An 18,454-nucleotide genomic window follows, 5' to 3' on the forward strand; every position below is an offset into this window, starting at 1 on the left:
CAGGCTCAGGATTTTATGTTTTATACTTGAGGCCACGAGGAACCAATGAAGATTTTTGATTACGGAGGAATTTTGGTCAGATTTGTGCCTTAGGAAGATTATTTTGCAGATGTGTGGAAGAAGGATTAAAGAGGTCATTGGATCAAAGACTCAGAGCTAGAAGGGGTCTTAGAGGCTACTGAGTTCAACCAATCCCTCTTTTTTTTTTTTAAACAGATGAAACTAAGGCACGGAAAGGTTAAGTAATAGTCAGACCGCTAGTAAGTATCTGGGACAGGATTCAAACTCAGGCCTTCTTGAATCCAAGCTCCCCTCTCTATCCACTTCTCCCATCCAAATGTCAGAAAGACCAGAAAAAAGGGCCAGTTAAGAGATTATTATTGTAGATTGAGAGGCGATGAGGGATTGACCAAGGCTGCGTGGTGGAAAGGGACTGATATGAAATATTATGGAAGCAGAATTGATAAGAATTGCCAACTTATTGACAATTGGATTGGGTGGGGGGGCAGTAAGGAAGAAGGGTAAAGGAAGATTCTGAATTGATGAACCTGAGTGACCGGGAGGATGGTGATTCTCAATATAAATAGGGAAGTGTGGAGAAGAGGTATGTTTGGGAGGGAGGGGGAAGATTACCGCTGTAACAAGTCAGGTGTGAAGGGATGAAGGCCTGGACCATTATGGGAGAAATGGGAAAAGAAAGAGTAAAAGAGGTGTTAAAAAAAAAAAAGAGAGATATAAGAGGTATTCTGAAGGAAGAATTGATAGGACTTGGTGACTACAGGATGAGGGGAAAGGGAGAAGGTAAGGTGAAGGAGACTCATGCTTGATTGCAAGGTTTTCAGGAAGCATGAAATTATGGAAAGAACACTGCACAAAAAGTACTTTGGCTCAAAGCTCAATTCTGACTCTTCTTTGCTATGTGACCTAGAACCTTTCTGAGCCTCCTTCAAAACAGGAAGAATAATACTTTCTCATAGGGTTGTTGTGAGGAAAGCACTTTATGCATTCTTTAAAGCGCTACATAAATGAGTCATTACTAAAACGGACAATATGTTTATTTTTATATATCTTTCTATTTTCTTATCTGTATATATGCTGTATTCCTCCAATGGGAGGTAATTCCATGGAGAGAGTTTCATTTTTATCTTGTTTCTTCAGTGCTGAGGACAAGGATTTGATAAATGCTTAAAAAATTAAGCATATTAAAATATACAATATTTAATAATAATAATTTATTATTATTATTGATGTTGACCCTAGAAAGATGCTATTATCAACATAGGTGGTTTTGTGAAATGGTGACTGATAAAGCTTGGCTAAAATGAAAGTGTGCAAGTGCTCTGCTTTTAGGGGAATCCAAGTTGGTAAAACAATTAGTAAAAGCTAATTATAAGGGGCATCATGAACAGGTGTCAGCCAAAAAGCTGAATCTACAACATGGCCTGTGATTAGTCATGTCAGGTAACTGTTTGAGTCTAAGCAAAAGTAAGGCATAAGCAAGAAATGCATTTAGGAGGTTCTGACCCTTTGGGACAACCCTAGGTGGGAGAAGTTCCATATCTAAGTAGTTCCTATAAAGAATACAAAAAAAAAAAGGACTAAACTATCATGCATACAGGTTATATACAGTTTAATAAATTGACATGTTATATAAAAGGATGGAGGGAAGACAGGAAATATTTCAAGTCCCAATGCCATCAGTGTTTACTACTTTTCCTTTTTTATATCAGCTATTACCCCTTCCTTATAGGCTATTTTGAAAGGCTTTTTTGGCCAGGGGCGGGGGGGGGGGGTGTCCTATGGGTCATAGACCTATGATTCCACTGATTCCCAGCGATGCATCTGCATCAATAGTTTTGCTCACTGATGTTTGCTGCAGATAGTCTTTAGAAAGTCAGAAAGGGCACTTTAAAAAAAAAGATTAGGGGCGGCTAGGTGGCGCAGTGGATAAAGCACCGGCCCTGGACTCAGGAGTACCTGAGTTCAAATCCAGTCTCAGACACTTGACACTTACTAGCTGTGTGACCCTGGGCAAGTCACTTAACCCCCATTGCCCCGCAAAAAAAACAAAAAAAAAAAACAAAAAAAAAGATTAGTATTTATGGAGAATCTCTCATAACCAAAGTAAAAGTACTTTTACTCTATGCCAAAGCTGAGGAACATTTTAAAATCAGAAGAACAAACATCAGTCTAGCAAGGGCAAGTCAGTTTGTAGATTATTATTGTTGTTGTTCATCCTTTGTTTCTGAAGAGGACCAATGACAGCATGGGTAATGTACTGACTTGTGTTTGTGTGGGCTGGATTTAAGTGAGGCAGAGCTGAACAGTCTTCAACCTCACTATCTTCCAGAGACATCGAAGTCCAGTGGCAAGACAAAAGTCAAGTTGACTGGTGATAGCCCAGGATGCAGCAGATGACCTTTGTATCTTTGATATCTGACCAAGCTCCACAACAGTCTTCATGCCTACTAGAACAAATTGTTCTCATCTGCCCATTCCATGGGGAAGTCTTCAAATTCTTGAGGTAGACATCCCTCTACTGATGGGTTATGGGCAATGGAAATATACTATTGTACCAGAGTAGCTGTTGGACCGACAGGTTTAGTTTTGTTTAACAGGGGAACAGTAAAATTAAGTCCTCCTTTAGCTTTTAAAAATTAAGTGAGCTTTTGAAATTGCTGGCTGCCTCTAGAGTGTTGCTGGGGGCCATAGCCAAGTAGGGAAGGAAAACTAATGTCTCTCTTTGAAATGTGTTTGGGGGTAGCTTTGGCAGACAAATCTCTTTGAAAGGCTTGTAAGAATTTTCTTCAAGTTGAGAAGATTCAATATGAATTGTAAGTCAGTGAGCTAGTTTATGTGGTTAAAAGTGCTGTGCACAGCCGATTTAGGGATTCAAATGATGAAAAAATTTTTTTTGCTAAAGGTAAATGGGGGAGCTATAGAGACTCCTGTAAAATATACCTATTATGGCAACTAATGCAAACCAGAATTACTGGCTTTTCTTCCTCTTAAAGAATTTCAGAGTGAATTTGCTTAATTATGAATACTGAAATGAAATTATTTGGCTTTTTTGAGCAAGTTTACCTCTTAGTATTTTTATTTATTTATTTATTTTTAAAGTGAGGCAATTGGGGTTAAGTGACTTGCCCAGGGTCACACAGCTAGTAAGTGTTAAGTGTCTGAGGCTGGATTTGAACTCAGGTACTCCTGAATCCAGGGCCGGTGCTCTATCCACTGAGCCACCTAGCTGCCCCCACCTCTTAGTATTAATAATAAATGATGCTAAGGATTCAAAGGACAACGGGATGCTACTAGGAATAAGGGAATTATGGGAAGTGGAGTGAGAATCCAAGACATGGTGAAGAACAATGTTCATTGTACAAGAGGGAAGGAAAAAGGCATAAAAAAGGTAAGGTATACAGAAGACCTAGCACCTTACTAGCTTAAAAGTGGGACTCAACTAAGCAAATTCATCAAATTACATTATTCCATTTAAAGTAGGGTTTAAAATGATATTTCCTGTTACTTTAACAAGGTGGGAAACAACAATAAATCAAAGAATCACAGGCTTTAGACTTAATTACAAAAAGTTCCTTGATCAAATGGACTGCATAGGAAGTGACAGGATTGACTGAGAAAACTTAGCAATACCCTGTGGAGCCTGTATAGAACCAAAGAGCTAGTTCAGAACTCGAGAGATTTAAAAGCAAGTAAGGAGAGGGGTAGCTAGGTGGAGCAGTGGATAGAGCATTGCCCCTGGATTCAGGAGGACCTGAGTTCAAATCCAGCCTCAGACACTTGACACTTACTAGCTGTGTGACTCTGGGCAAGTCACTTGGCCCTCATTGCCCCGCCAAAAAAAAAAAAAAAGTAGGGAGGAGTATTCTAACCCTTGAGAAGTAACTGAGTAGGGGAGGAGAAGCAGAGCCCTGGCCGCAGTCACAGTTTTTTCTTTAACCACCATGGCCAAGAAGGACTGTCGGCTTCAAAGGTTCTGGAGGATTTGGCTTTCTAATCTTCACAGTGGCACTCTAGTAGCATCTCTGAGACAGGCATGTCTGTATTGGAAGCCAAGGAGAGAATGGATGCAGATTTAAAGCCCTCTGAAGAACTTCTCAAAAGAAAGTGGTGAGGATAGCTTTTATAAGAAGTGAAGATCACAGAATTTAGAGCTGGCAGAGACCTTACAGATCACCTAGTTCAGGCTACCCTTTTTATCGATGAAGAAACTAAAGGAAGGGGAGGTTAAGAGTTTTTTCCACTAATAAGTGGAAGAGTCAGGATTGAAACTCAAATCTTCCTTTGTGAAATTTTGTCTATCTTCTTTGCACTCTATGCTACTACTAAGAGCTGCAACCTTCATTGAGCTTCCTATATCAAACGGAAAATTATTTGTCTTGAACTATTATTTCTGGTCCCTCTAATTTCAAAAGTATTGGAACTAGATTTTAGCAGGGCTAGAATAGATGAGTAATAATCTCTCTAGAAGAGATATATACCACAGACATAGAAACCATATACAATTTCTGGGGCAGAGCCAAGATGGCAGAGGAAAGGCAGTGAGCTCTTGAATTCATGACACAACTGCTCCAAAAACCAAGGAAATAATGCCAAAGGACAATGCCTGGAGCAGCAAAACTCACAGAAGAATGTGCTGAAATCATCTTCTAACCAAGAACGGCTTGGAAGGTCAGAAGGAGGGAGCTGTTGTGCTGAGACAAGAGTCAAGCCCAACCCCACCGTCACCGTGACACAGATCCCAGTCCCAGGAATGCCTCACCAGAGAAGCAGACCCCCCAGAGCCTCTGAATCAGCTGAAGAACCAGTGTCGTCTGGAACTAGGCTCACAGTCTGGTGAGTGGGCTGAGCCCTGGGCAGGGGGGAGTCTATGCTGGTGCTGAGGCTGAACTTGGGTTTTTCACCCCTGCTGAGAACCAGAAGATAGGCTCGAGTAGCAGTGGCCCAGGTCGGGGAGGGGCACAGGCTTGTCAGAGCTGACAACCACAACATACAAAGCTGATTGATTAGCAAGTTGGTCTGGGGTCATCTACGGACCAGGGAAGGCTGGGCAAGTGAAGAACCTGATTTTCCTTAAATCATACCACCTGGGACTTCTGAAGCTTGGGATACTGCAGCCTGCCAGTGTCCCACTTTAAGGAACTAAAAGTCAAGTAACAGAAAGGCAAGATGAGCAGACAGAGAAAGGTGAAGACCATATAAAGTTTCTTCAGTGACAAGGAAGATTGAGGTGCACCCTCAGAGGAAGATGTCAATGTCAGGGCCCCTATATCTAAAGCTTCCAAGAAAAATATTAACTGGTCTTAGGCCATAGAGGCATAGAGCAGGGTGATGCAGGAAAGACATGAGAAAAAAGTCAACAGCTTGAAAAGTAAAATTGGCCAAATGGAAAAGGAGGTACAAAAGCTCTCTGACAAAAATAAATGCCTAAGAATTAGGATTGAACAAATGGAAGCCAGTGACTTTATGAGAAACCAAGACACAATAAAGCAAATCCAAATGAATAAAAAAAATAGAGGGCAATGTGAAATATCTTCTTGGAAAAACCGCTGACCTGGAAAAATAGGTCCAGGAGAGATAATCTGAAAATTATTGGTCTACCTGAAAACCATGATCAAGGAAAGAGCTTAGACATCATTTTCCAAGAAATTGTCAGGGAAAATGGCCCTGAAATTCTAGAAGAAGAAGCTAAAATAGAAATTGAAACAATTCACCAATCACCTCCAGAAAGAAATTCCAAAAGGAAAACTCCTAGGAATATTATAGCCAAATTCCAGAGCTCTCAGGTCAAAGAGAAAATATTGCAAGCTGCCAAAAAGAAAGAATTCAAGTACTGTGGAGCCCCAGTCAGGATAGCACAAGATCCTAGCAGCTTCTACATTAAAGGACCAGAGGGCATGGAATATCATATTCCAGAAGGCAAAGGAATTGGGATTACAACCAAGAATCACCTACCCAGCAAAACTCAGCATAATTGTTCAGAGGAAACAATGGAACTTCAATGAAAAAGAGGACTTTCAGGTATTCGTGATGAAAAGACCTGAACTGAATGGCAAATTTGACTTTCAAATACAAGACCCTAGAGAACCATAAAAAATTGGAGTTGGGGGACATACCTGGGGTTGTACAGTGGGTGACTGTCTTGTGTCTGAGGCCGTGTTTTGGCTGGGATCCCCCTGGGTCCAGGGCGGATGCTCTGTCCACTGTGTCAACTAGCTGCCCCATGATGATATCTTTAGGGTTAAATTGAGGGGTGACAGGAATGCACTGGGGCAGGGGGAAGGGCAGAGGTGAAATCCTACATGAAAGAAACAGGAAAAGGCTTATGGAGTTGGGGAAGAGATGGGGGAGGAACAGGGCAGTAAATGAGCCTAACACTCATCAGAATTGGCTCAAAGACCTTAATCTCATCAGAATTGGCTCAAGGAGGGAATAACATACACACTCAATTGGATGGAGTAATCTCTTTAACCCTGCAGGAAAACAGGAGGGGAAGGGGATAAAGAGAGAGGGGCAAAAGAAGGGAGGGGACAGACAGAAGCAAATCTCTTTTGAAGAGGGATAAGATGAAAGAAGACATATAATAGAATAAATATCATGGGGAAGGGAATAGGATAGAAGGGAAACAGTTAACAATAGTAATCATGAAAAAGAGAAAAGGGGGGAAAATTATACAAAAAATATTTATAGCAATTCTTTGTGGTAGCTAAGAATTGAGAATCAAGGGAATGTCCAACAATTGAAGAATGATGGAAAAAGCTGTGGTATATGATTGTGGTGGAATGGTCTTGTGCTATAGGAAATGACAAACAGGATGATCCCAGAAAAACCTGGAAAGACTCATGAACTGATGTATAGTGAAGTGAGCAGAGCTGGGAGGACATTGTGCGTAGTGACAGCGGTATTGTTCAATGAGCAATTGTGAATGACTTAACTATTCTCAGCAATGCAATGATTCAAGACAATCCCAAAGGACTAATGACCAAGCTTACTAACCAGCCCCATAGAAAGAACTGATAAAAAGAGCACTTGTGGATGGTACATATATAACCTGGTTGCTGTCTCATGGAGGGGGGAGGAAAGGGAGGGAGGGAGAAAAATTTTGGAACTCTAAGTCTTGTGAAAATGAATGTTGAAAACTACCCTTGCATGTAACTAAAAAAAATAAAATAAATCTTTGTTCCAAAAAAAAAAAAAGAAAGAAAAGGAGCAGGAAACCATATACGAGCATAGTTTGCAAGCCTGTGCACACTATGGAGTAATGTGTTTTAACTGGAAAAGTAGTCTTGTAGGTAGACTTAGAATAGAACATGTGGTAAGATTATTGGAATCGGGTTGATTGATTGGGATGAGCCACGCCTGGCCTGCCCTGAGTGACGTGTACTGCTGATGTCAGCAGGAGAAACCACTCTCCACAGGCAGTTTTGAAGGACCTCCCCTTTTGGGGGAGGAAGAGTAAACACTTGCTGAGGGGAGCCCAGTCTCTTCCAGAGTGACTTTCTTTTCTGGTGGTGCGAGCAGCAGGAGCAGATGGAGTCCTGCAGGCCCTGGCTGCAAAGCTGGTTCTCCATTGAAGCTACGGAGCCCAGGTGGTGAGTTAACATACAAGCCCTACTCTTTAGAATTAGCTGAACTGGAAGCGAATTTGGGGATTGTATAGACTTAGGTTAGAGTTAGGAGGATTATCCCTATTTCTTTTTCCCTATTCCCTTGTCTTTGATTTTATTAATTTCACCTTTGCTGTGTATTTTATTCCCATTAATAAAACCTGATTCGTTTGTGGAAAAGAGGCTGTTAGGCTCCTTTCTTATTGGCCTGGGAGAAATATCTAAAAAGGCAGTTTGGAGGGGAGGAAGCTTTGGACCTAGAGGTCCTTCATTATTTCTGGGATCCCAATATTGTGGTGAGCCACTCAATTAACTCTCCCTATATTAAATTTGGCCCTCACAATGTCTTTGGGCTTACAACAATCTTCAGTAAATCTGTATTGTCACTATTCACATTTACCTATGTCCTCTCCCACAGTGAATCCAATTAGTGTGAATCTACTTGCCTTAATGCCATGACAGCTGGTTCTAATCTGGAAAGGGAAATGATGATGAGCCTAGTTCTTTCCATAAATCATCCTGGTACACTCTTGGAAGTATGGTAATTCAAGTACAAAAACAAAAACAACAATGATGACTATGATGACGATAACAATAAGAGCTAAAGGAACATTTATTTAGGACCTTTTTGTGTGGGGCAGTTTGGTAGATAGTAGGAGACCCAAAGTTTAGATAAAACAGGGTTCTTGTCCTCATGGACTCTATAGCCAAGTGTGCTGGTATAATTCATGAGTCTTTATTAATCCAGGATTTCTAAGACCTCAAAGGACCTAAATCAGAGCATATAAACTTCTTTAAACAAAGTCTGGAACCCACCACTCCAATCTTTCAGAGGATTCTTGTAACTGGACAGAAGTTCTTGGGTTTGTTTTCAGCTGAATATATTATTCTTTGGAACCTTCACCTTGTGGCACATTTCCTTTTTTATACAACCTAGATATCCTCCCTTTTCCATTGTTCTTCCTATCACTAAATGAAAGAATATGAAATCCTATGAAAACCTAATGAAAAGGGAGAAGCAGGGACACTGAATTTCTTTTATGTCTAGTGCTTGGTTTTGTCTGCAGTATTCCCATTTTCTTTGGAGTCTTGGAAAAGATTTATTTTAATGTCTGTGACTCCTACTAAGTCTTTCAGGTTTTACATTATGTATCAAATGAAGATTCTAACTATCTAAGTTATTCCCAAGTATATCTTTTGCAATAATTCAGTCAAGGTGTTCCTAAGGGTATGAATTTTCACAGTAGTACTGATCAGGAAAATGAGATCATGACCTTTGAAAGAAAAAAAAAGACAAAGAACATTCTTACCCATCTTTCCTACCTGAGTATTCTGAAGATCATACAAGTCTCAGAGTATGAGCCTAAGGGGCAAAGGGTGGATAGATATACTTTCTCAACTGCAGAAGCAGAAAGGCTTCCTCATTCTATCCTTCAATTGCTTCTTCTCACTTGCCAATCACTCCTATCTCATCTAATTGAGTCATGATCAATTTGTTTGTTCTCTGCCGGAGCAGTCAGAAAGTAGGGCAAGTCTTCTGTCTAGGTCAGATGGACAAAGACACAGCAATGGACATCATCAGCATACTAATGGTCAGCTACTGCAAGCTATTCTAACTCTTTCCCCAAGTGGCTGTGGAGAAGGTGGGAAATGGGTGTTCTCCCATATATTTTTAATTATTTTTACGAAGAAAATAGCATAACAAATATGTCTACATGTTAGTCTTTTTATATACGATGAACAATCTTTCTAGTTATAAAGCTCACATTAATATCTTACCAGTAATTGTCAAATCCTTCAGAAATGCACTGAACTAAGTGAATTTTGTTTATTTCTTTAGAAAGTAAACTGCAATCCACCCATGCATTTTATCAGTAGTGGGGGTAGGTCTCTTTCTTGATACTGTGTGGATACTAATGGAGCAGGTCGGCTGCCCATCATTTATCCTTCTATCTCACTCTATGATTCACTCACTGCCTTTTCTAGCCATATATTTCTGATATCCTTTATGCTGCTTCTATAACATTCTTTGTTGGAATTATGTTGCAGACTGTGCATGTTCACCATGGGTCTCCTCACTGTCCTCTGGGTAAGCTGTTACTTTTAACCAACAGAGATGGCAGAATTCTACAACTTGCCAACACACTGCAAAACTAGAAGAATAGTGAGATTTTAAGAATGGGCTTTTGTTTCAAAAAAGAGGACTAAGTTTGATAAAAGTATTGTGCAATTTTCCCAATGTAATCCAGCTTAATTCCCTTCCTCTATTCAATTCTAAAACAAATTTATTGGTGCTATTCAAATCTGGGACCATATCCAATATCTGTACAAGATATTCATACAGTCAGACAGAGTCTATGAACTGCCTATCTAAATGGTCTAAACAGGACTTGTTCATCCACCTGTTTTTCCTGTGTGTACATATGGGGGGGGGTGAAGGGAGGGAAGGGGGGGGGGAGAGAGAGAGAGAGAGAGAGAGAGAGAGAGAGAGAGAGAGAGAGAGAGAGAGAGATTGATTGAGATTGAAAACCAGCTGGTAAAACCACTTCTGGTGTAACCTATTGTTGTTGTTAATCCTTTGTTTTTGAAGAGGACCGATGACATCATGGGGTTATGTCTCGACTGGTATGTGAACTGAGTTTGGGTAAGGCAGAGTTTCACAAAATTGACAGCTTCACTCTCTCTTCCAAAGTCACTGAAGTCCAGTGTCAGGGATGAAAGTCAAGACAGCTGGTGATGGCCTGGAATGTAGTAGACATGTAGTAGAACCATGTCTCACCAGCTCTAAGCATTCCACAACACCTGCTTCAGCTGCCTTCATGGTCACAGGACCAAACTGTTCTCATCTGCCTATTCCATTGGGGTCTAATACTTGCTTGGGGTAGACATTCCCCTAACTCGCCAATGGGTTTGAGATCTGTCAGTTACCCTAAATCTAGTTTAGCCTGTCTGCTGAGATGGTTTTTACCAAGGTGTAGTCATTGCACATGCTACAGCTTCTTAGAGCCACAGATGAAGAGTTGAGTGACACGAAAGGTCGATAGGCAGCCCTCATCCCAGAGGTGTCAGTCCTATACTGGCTGAATGGGCAGCTAGATGGTGCAGTGGATAGAGTGCCAGGCCTGGAGTCAGAAAGATCTGAGTTCAAATCTCACCTTAGAAACATATTAACTGTGTGAGCCTGGGTAAGTCACTTAACCTGTTTGTTTTAGTTTCCTCATCTGTAAAATGATCTGGAGAAGGAAATGGCAAACCACTCTAGTATCTTTGCTAAGAAAACCCAAGAAGAGTTAGATACAACTGAACAACAACATTGTGGCTTCTCGGTCATCTTGGGGTCATATAGTCAGCTCTGTTGGCTAGACCAGGGCATCTTAAACTTTTTCCACTCATAACCCCTTTTCCCCTGAGAAAGTTTCACAACACCCTGGGTATATAGGTATATAAAATAGGTATACATAACCTTTTACTGTTGCCAAATTTTTCGTGATTCCAAAATTCAGTTATGTGACCCCATATGGTGTTGTGACTCATAGTTTAAGAAGCTTTGGACTAGACAGTTTTTGAATGAAGGTGAGCACTGACCTAAGTGCTAATATTTTTGCTGCATATCTTTTCTAGGCTATTGCTAAGTATGCCTCCTTTTGAATGACTCTTGCTGAATGACCTAAGAATGTAATTTATTAGAATAATAGACCTAAACTACCAGGGGACCAGCCTGAGTCAGGCCCAGTTCATGACAAGTAGCTTGCCAAATGTCACACGCGGAATCAAGAATGAAAATAGAATTAATACCCAGGTCTCTCGGATCTAACCTCAGTAGACTATACTGTCACAATAAGAATATGTGACTAAAAAAAATGTCTTGCCTTCCACTTTTACATTTGTTGACTAAATAAATGTAAGCACGAACAGAACTTTGCATTTCTTATGTAACTTTGGATAGATATGCTTTAATAAATGACTTCAGGAGGAAATAAATCTATCCTAAACAAGTATGGATACAGGGGTATCCATAGGGGAGCATCACAAGGCAAATCACACTGTGAACTTTTTTCTCCCCTTCTCCTCTAATATTTTTGAATTAGGTGAAATCTTGTTTAAAATAATATTAATGGGAAAACTGCTGAGGTTAGAGAAACTACAAAAGAGCAACACACAGGTTATTTGCCTTGGTGGGAAAGTCCATATAGACTGACACAGGCTTATATATAGCTAAAGTTTTAATAGTTTTTTTTTTGGGGGGGGGTGGTAGTTTTTTTTTTTGGTGGGGCAATGGGGGTTAAGTGACTTGCCCAGGGTCACCCAGCTAGTGTCAAGTGTCTGAGGCTAGATTTGAACTCAGGTCCTCTTGAATCCAGGGCCAGTGCTTTATCTACTGCGCCACCTAGCTGCCGCCCCCATCAGTTCTTGGGCCCCATTTTTTCTACCTTCATAACATCTCTCCATCCCCATAGGCTTCCTTCTCTCCTCTGACATTGCTACTACCCCAGGGCAGGTCTTATCTCCTCAGACCTTGTCCAGTGCAACAGCCTACAGAAGAGGTTTTCCATGCCTCAACTCAGCAAGTCAAACATTTATTAAGTGCTTACTGTGTGCCAGGCACTGTGCTAAGGGATAAGGATACAAAGAAAGGTAAAGTGCCTGTTCTTGAGGAGCTCACAGTCTAATGGGGGAGACAAGCAAAACCCAAACCAAAACAAAACAGAAAACCTATGTACCAGTAAGTTACATACAGGATAAACAGAATGGAATCCAGAGGCTTCCTAGAGAAGATGAGATTTGAGTTGGGACTTGAAAGAAAGAAGGAGGCAGAGATGAGGAGAGAGAAAACTTTAGGTATAGAGGGACAGCTAGGGAAAATGCCCAGACGGCATTTCTTTTTTGGAGAAGAACAAAAAGGCCAGTGTATGGAAGAGTATGCGAAGGACCACAAGGTGAGGGAAAGGAGGTAGGTTGTGAAGCGCTTTGAATGCCTAACACTGGAGTTTGTGTTTGATCCTGGAGGTGACAGGGAGCCAGTGCAGTTTATTGACCAGGGAGGCTAACATGTTCAGACTTTCACTTTGGTGGCTGAATGGAGGATGCACTAGAGTTGGGAGAGATTTCTGGCAAGCAGACCAGTGAGCAGGATATTACAATAGTCTAGGCATGAGGTGATGAGGGCCTATACTAGAATGGTAGCAGTATCAGAAGGGAGAAGGGAGCATATTCAGCATATGTTGCAAAGGTGAAATCGATAGGCTTTCATAACAGACTGGATGGGGGGTGAGAAATAGTTAAGGAGTTGAGGATAACCCCTAGGTTGGGAGCCTGAGGGACTGGGAGGATGGTGTTGCCCTCTACACTAATAAAGAAAGTAGGAGGAGAGAAGGGTTTGGGGGAAAGATAATGAATTCTGTTTTAGACGTGTTTGGTTTAAGATGACATCCAGGCTGAGATATCTGAAAGCTATCTCAAGTCTCTCCCCACTCCAATCTATACTCCACTCAGCTGTCAAACTTATATTTAGAAAATGCAGGTGAGACCATATCACATCTTTATTCAATAAACCCTAGGGGTTCCCTATTACCTCTAGAATAAAATGCAAAATCCTTTGTTTTGTTTTTAAAACCCTTAATGACTTGACCCTTCCTACCTTTCCAGCCTTCTTATTCCTTACTTCCCTCCATGTATTCTGTAATCCAATGATAATGGCCTCCTTGCTATTCCATACACACAAAACACTATCTCCCGACTCTAAGCATTTTCACTTGCTGTCGCATACCTAAAACTCTCCTTCCTCATCTCTGACTCCTGACTTCCTTCAAATCTTAGCTAAAGGGGCGGCTAGGTGGCGCAGTGGATAAAGCACTGGCCCTGGATTCAGGAGTACCTGAGTTCAAATCCGGCCCCAGACACTTGACACTTACCAGATGTGTGACCCTGGGCAAGTCACTTAACCCCCACTGCCCTGCAAAAAAAAAAATCTCAGCTAAAGTTCTATATTCTAGAAGAAGCCTTTTCTAGTCCTTAACCGTGGTGCCTTCTCTCTGAGACAATCACTGACATGTATCCATCTTGTTGATAAAGTTGTTTGCATGCTGTCTTCCTCTTTAGATTGTGAGCTCCTTGACAACAGGGACTGGTTGTTTTTTTTTTTCCCCTTCTTTGTCTCTCTAGCACTTACTATACCTGGCACATATCAGGTGCTTGATAATGGCCAGATAACTGACTTTTTTGTTGACCTATACCAGTTTATTTTACCTTTACTAGCTTCCTTTACCAGCCTCAGCTTATTTTGAGCTTCAGTAGTCCTGAAACTATTTTTAGAGGCCAGTGACATATGCTTCTATTTATTTATCTTCTGTTACCTGGCTGGCTTCTATATTCTGTACATTTCTTTAAAAAAAAAATCTAAGTTGCCTGGTAAATTCCCTGTGCAACCACAACTGTCTTTCCATACAATTTCCATTTTTCTTCCCCACTGGACCGGTTTCTTTTGCCTCTTTTTACTCTTCTTGAGCATCTATTCCTCCTAGGGGGACTTTCCCTATAGCTTTTTCTTTCTTTCTTTTTGTTTTTTTAGTGAGGCAATTGGGGTTAAGTGACTTGCCCAGGGTCACACAGCTAGTAAGTGTTAAGTGTCTGAGACCAGATTTGAACTCAGGTACTCCTGACTCCAAGGCCGGTGCTCTATCCACTGCGCCACCTAGCTGCCCCTCCCTATAGCTTTTTAGTTCATGAAATTCTACCTATCCTTTCCTCTGAAATATTAAAAATCTCCTTTCCTAAAATCTATTGTGCCTGCTTCCTATTACCTTCAGGATCCAATACAAAGTGTTCTGTTTGGCACTGAAAGCCCTTTGTGACCTAGCTCCCTTCTACCTTTTCAGTCTTCCTTCACCCAACACCCTAACACATACTCTTTGATCTAGTGATACCAACATCGTGACTGTTCCATAAACAAGACACTTAATCTCTGGGATCGAGGCATTTTCTCTAACTGTCCCTCATGCCAAGAATGTTTTCCCTCCTCCACTTTGACTACTAACCACCAGCCCATTCTTTCTGAACATCACAATTAAGAGTGCCACCTTATCTTTAAGCAGGAAATAATCAAGAGAAGAGGGTAACTGGATGTCTTGGTTATGGTCAATCAGAGCAATTAAAAAACTATTTCCAATTCCTGGAAATAAAGATCACTATAGCGAGAGGTTTACCTTACTACAGATGGTTTTCATGTTGTGAAGTCTATCAAGTGACTCTTGAGGGTTTCCCAGGTACTGCTGAAGCTCAGCATGCAAAATCCTCATTGAGAAAGGTACCATTGAGCCTAGAAGAAAAATTAAAAGTTGTTCAATTCTTTACTACCATGTATAATCCTTGAAGAAATTTCAGCACATTTGTGTGTTTATGTGGGTATATATGTATGCAGGAGCACACGCGAGTGCACTCACACACCTACACACACACACACACACACACACACACACACACATAAATAGTAGCCAAAAGGGTGATGACAAAGTATTTTGTTTTTACCACTTTACTTCTTGGATGAAGTAGACAACAGTACTAACTGTAGAAAAATGTGTTCTATTTCAGTGTGGTGTTGTTTAGTTGTTCAGTTGTGATCGATTCTTTGTGACCCCATGTACCTTAACATGGAATTTTCTTGGCAGTTACTGGAGTAGTTTGCTATTTAGTTCTCTAGTGCATTAAGGCAAACAGAAGTTAAGTGACTTACATAAGGTCACACAGCTATTAAGTAAGGCTGGATTTGAACTTAGGTCTTCCTGACCTAACAGGGCTCTATCCATTGAGCAATTATTTCAATGCAGGGTTGTGTAAAAATTTTTCAGTAAGCAATGATCAAAGTATACAAAAGTGGGCAGCTAGGTGGTACAGTGGATAGATAAAGTGCTGGGCCTTAAGTCAGGAAAACCTGAGTTCAAATCTAGCCTCAGACACTTCATGGTTCTGTGATCCTGGGCAAGTCACTTAACCTTCATTTGCCTCAGTTTCTTCATCTATAAAATGAGGATAATAACAGCACCCTACATCCTAGGGTTTTTGTGGCGATCAAATGAGATATTTATAAAAGCTCTTATCACAGAGTAGGTACTATTTAAATGCTTATTCCCTTCACCTTCCCTTTCTTCTTTGGTATTGTTCTGAGATGCTGAAAAACAGAGAATACCACCAATGCAATCTAGAGTACGTCTTTGGCATAAAAAGTTTAATAACTCTACCTCGTCAATAGTAAACAACTATGCTCTGCTTCATTCCTTATATCCATTTAACTAAACAAACTCTTAAATACAAACTTGTGGTAAGTATAAACTCTGGAAAATTCCAAATAATTAAACATCATTTTCTTTCATTATATAGAAGAGACCTGACTTGGAAGTCATGGAACTATAGGATGGGTAGGTAGATTTTATATGTGTGTTCATGCATGTATTCACATATATGTGTACATATGTATGGATGCACACATATACTGTATATATGTACATATATGTGTATATGTATACATTCAAGTGTGTATATATGTATATATGTGTATACATACACACACACAGAGGCTGAATAGCATGATTTTGCAAGGCCTTCTGCCATAAAATATCACTTCCAGAAGAATTCCCAAGGTACCTGAAAAATTCAAGTAACTTGGACTAATTAAAATGAAAATATTAGAAGAGAAACATTAAAATATTATTAACAATATTATAAAATAGTAATAAACTCAACTCAAATTTGGGTTAAGGCCTAGCAAGGTCTTAAGAAATGGAATGCCAAGTTAAGTTTTGATGAGGGGGAGAAATTAAGAGTATGTCCAACATGAGAGATGTATTGCTACAGGAGCCCTAGGTACCAAGGAGATTGTGCAAGGAAATGAGTATGAATACCTATGGAAAAAGTCTAGGGCATGAAATCTCTGAAAATGTTTTCCCAGTAAGCAGTTCCACACTATTCCCCGCTTCCCTGCCAACACTTATCTGAACTATTATTCAGGGCCTGTGTGTGATATTTGAGTACAGTGAGAGGGGACTAGCCTAGAGTGCTTATGATGATCACCATGGTCCTTCCTTCTTTTCCCCAGTGGTTAGACAGAGTGGTGTTGAAAACTACACATACACTGGTGTACTGGATTTGATTAGATGCTTTTTTCCCACCTGAGATTTGAATTCTTCCTATATTGCTCTATTGGGATAGGAATGCTTGGCAGTTTCCAGAAAAGCTAGGGTGGCTGAATGGCAGGCAAATTAGCAGCAATTAACTCCAGGTACTGGGATGACTGGATTTATCATAGTCACAGTCTAAATGGAAAAGAGAACTGCTCAAGGGACCTTCCAGAAAGTGGTTGGTAGTTGCTATTTGTATGACACCAAGACACTCTCTGGTAGTGACAGAAACCATTATGAAGCCAGTGCTGTAGCTCAGACTGATCCCCAGACCAGACACACAAATGGCAGACGGGATCAAAGTGGGATCAAAGGTTGGCCAATGCCATAATTCTTGTTGGGCCCATTAAAATGTTATCTCTTTGAAGGCCGGGATCTTATTTTTGCCCTGCTTTGTATCCCAAGTACTTAGCACAATTCTTGACACATAGTAAACGCTTAATAAAAGTGTGTTGAGGGGGCAGCTAGGTGGCGCAGTGGATAAAGCACCGGCCCTGGATTCAGGAGGACCTGAGTTCAAATCTGGCCTCAGACACTTGACACTAGCTGTGTGACCCTGGGCAAGTCACTTAACCCTCATTGCACCCCCCCCCCAATACAAAAAGCGTGTTGACTGATGGGGCAAGGCCTGCTAAGATGGGAGGAAAAATGATCTATCTTCTTGGCATTTTTCCATTTCTCCCTTATGTACAGAGAAGATCTCAGGCAGATTCCAGAAATACAATCCATAATCATCACCTGGAGAGAAAAGAATGGAGTATGACACACAAATGTTTCTAGATTATCCCTTTAATACCCTCATGGAAACACTGGAAGAAGGTGTTTAGGAGATAGTTTTTTTGTCGTTTGTTTCTTTTACAGTTTTGCTATCTTTAAAAATTATATAGCTGTGGGAAAGTGATTGCTTATATAACATAAACAGAGAAAATAGTACAACTGAGGGAGGAAATCGGGGAAAGGTAAAAGGTGGGGGAGAATACTGAAAGGAGAACAAGCAGCAAAGAACAAATTGTCCCGAATTGTGGGCTCCCTGAAAAACAGAACAGAGTAAACAATGCTCAATGAATCCAAAAAAATTGAAGAAATAGAAAAACTTGTAAGTTATCTATTTTGAAAACCAACTAATCTAGCAAAATTTTGAAGAGAGGTAATTTTAAAGAGGAAAAGACAGTAAAAAGAGGAAAAGAAAGGAAAGAGATCTGTGTCTGGGCTTTGTGAAGAGAAGGACTCAGGAGTGGGAAGAATCCACTTCAATTATAGATTACTAGTGTTAGTTAAACGCCCCCCCCCCAAGCCTTTTTACTTTTTTTTTTTAAAGGTGAGAAGAGGAAAAAGTCTAACATGTTCTGATAATTATCATTAATGGGATGAATGTACCCATAATATGGAGAAAGGCAGAATGGATTAGAAAGTAAAATCTAACATTGTTGTTTTCAAGAAACACAACTGAAAACTAAATAGCGACACAGGGTTAGAGCAGAATTTATTATGTTTCAGGCAAATTAAAAATCAAGGCAATAGTAAAAAAAATGAATAAAAGATAAGCAGAGAAAATACATCATGCTTAAAGGTGAAGATAATGAAATAATATCCATGCTTAATATAGATGAATTGAACAGCGTAGTATCAAAGAAGAAGAGAAATTATAAAGATAAATTG

At 40.3% G+C, this 18,454-nt stretch overlaps 1 protein-coding gene across 1 annotated transcript in view; it reads right to left on the bottom strand.

Moving 5' to 3' along the window:
* TRAPPC12 (trafficking protein particle complex subunit 12) overlaps positions 1-18,454 on the bottom strand; it is a 146,436-nt gene that overhangs the window by 49,709 nt on the left and 78,273 nt on the right. The window contains exon 6 of the mRNA XM_043988185.1: positions 14,828-14,940. Coding sequence (XP_043844120.1) covers positions 14,828-14,940 — 113 coding nt within the window. The remainder of the gene's footprint in view (positions 1-14,827; positions 14,941-18,454) is intronic.

Source organism: Dromiciops gliroides, chromosome 2 (assembly GCF_019393635.1).
Source record: "Dromiciops gliroides isolate mDroGli1 chromosome 2, mDroGli1.pri, whole genome shotgun sequence".
In the NCBI taxonomy this organism is placed as follows: domain Eukaryota; kingdom Metazoa; phylum Chordata; class Mammalia; order Microbiotheria; family Microbiotheriidae; genus Dromiciops; species Dromiciops gliroides.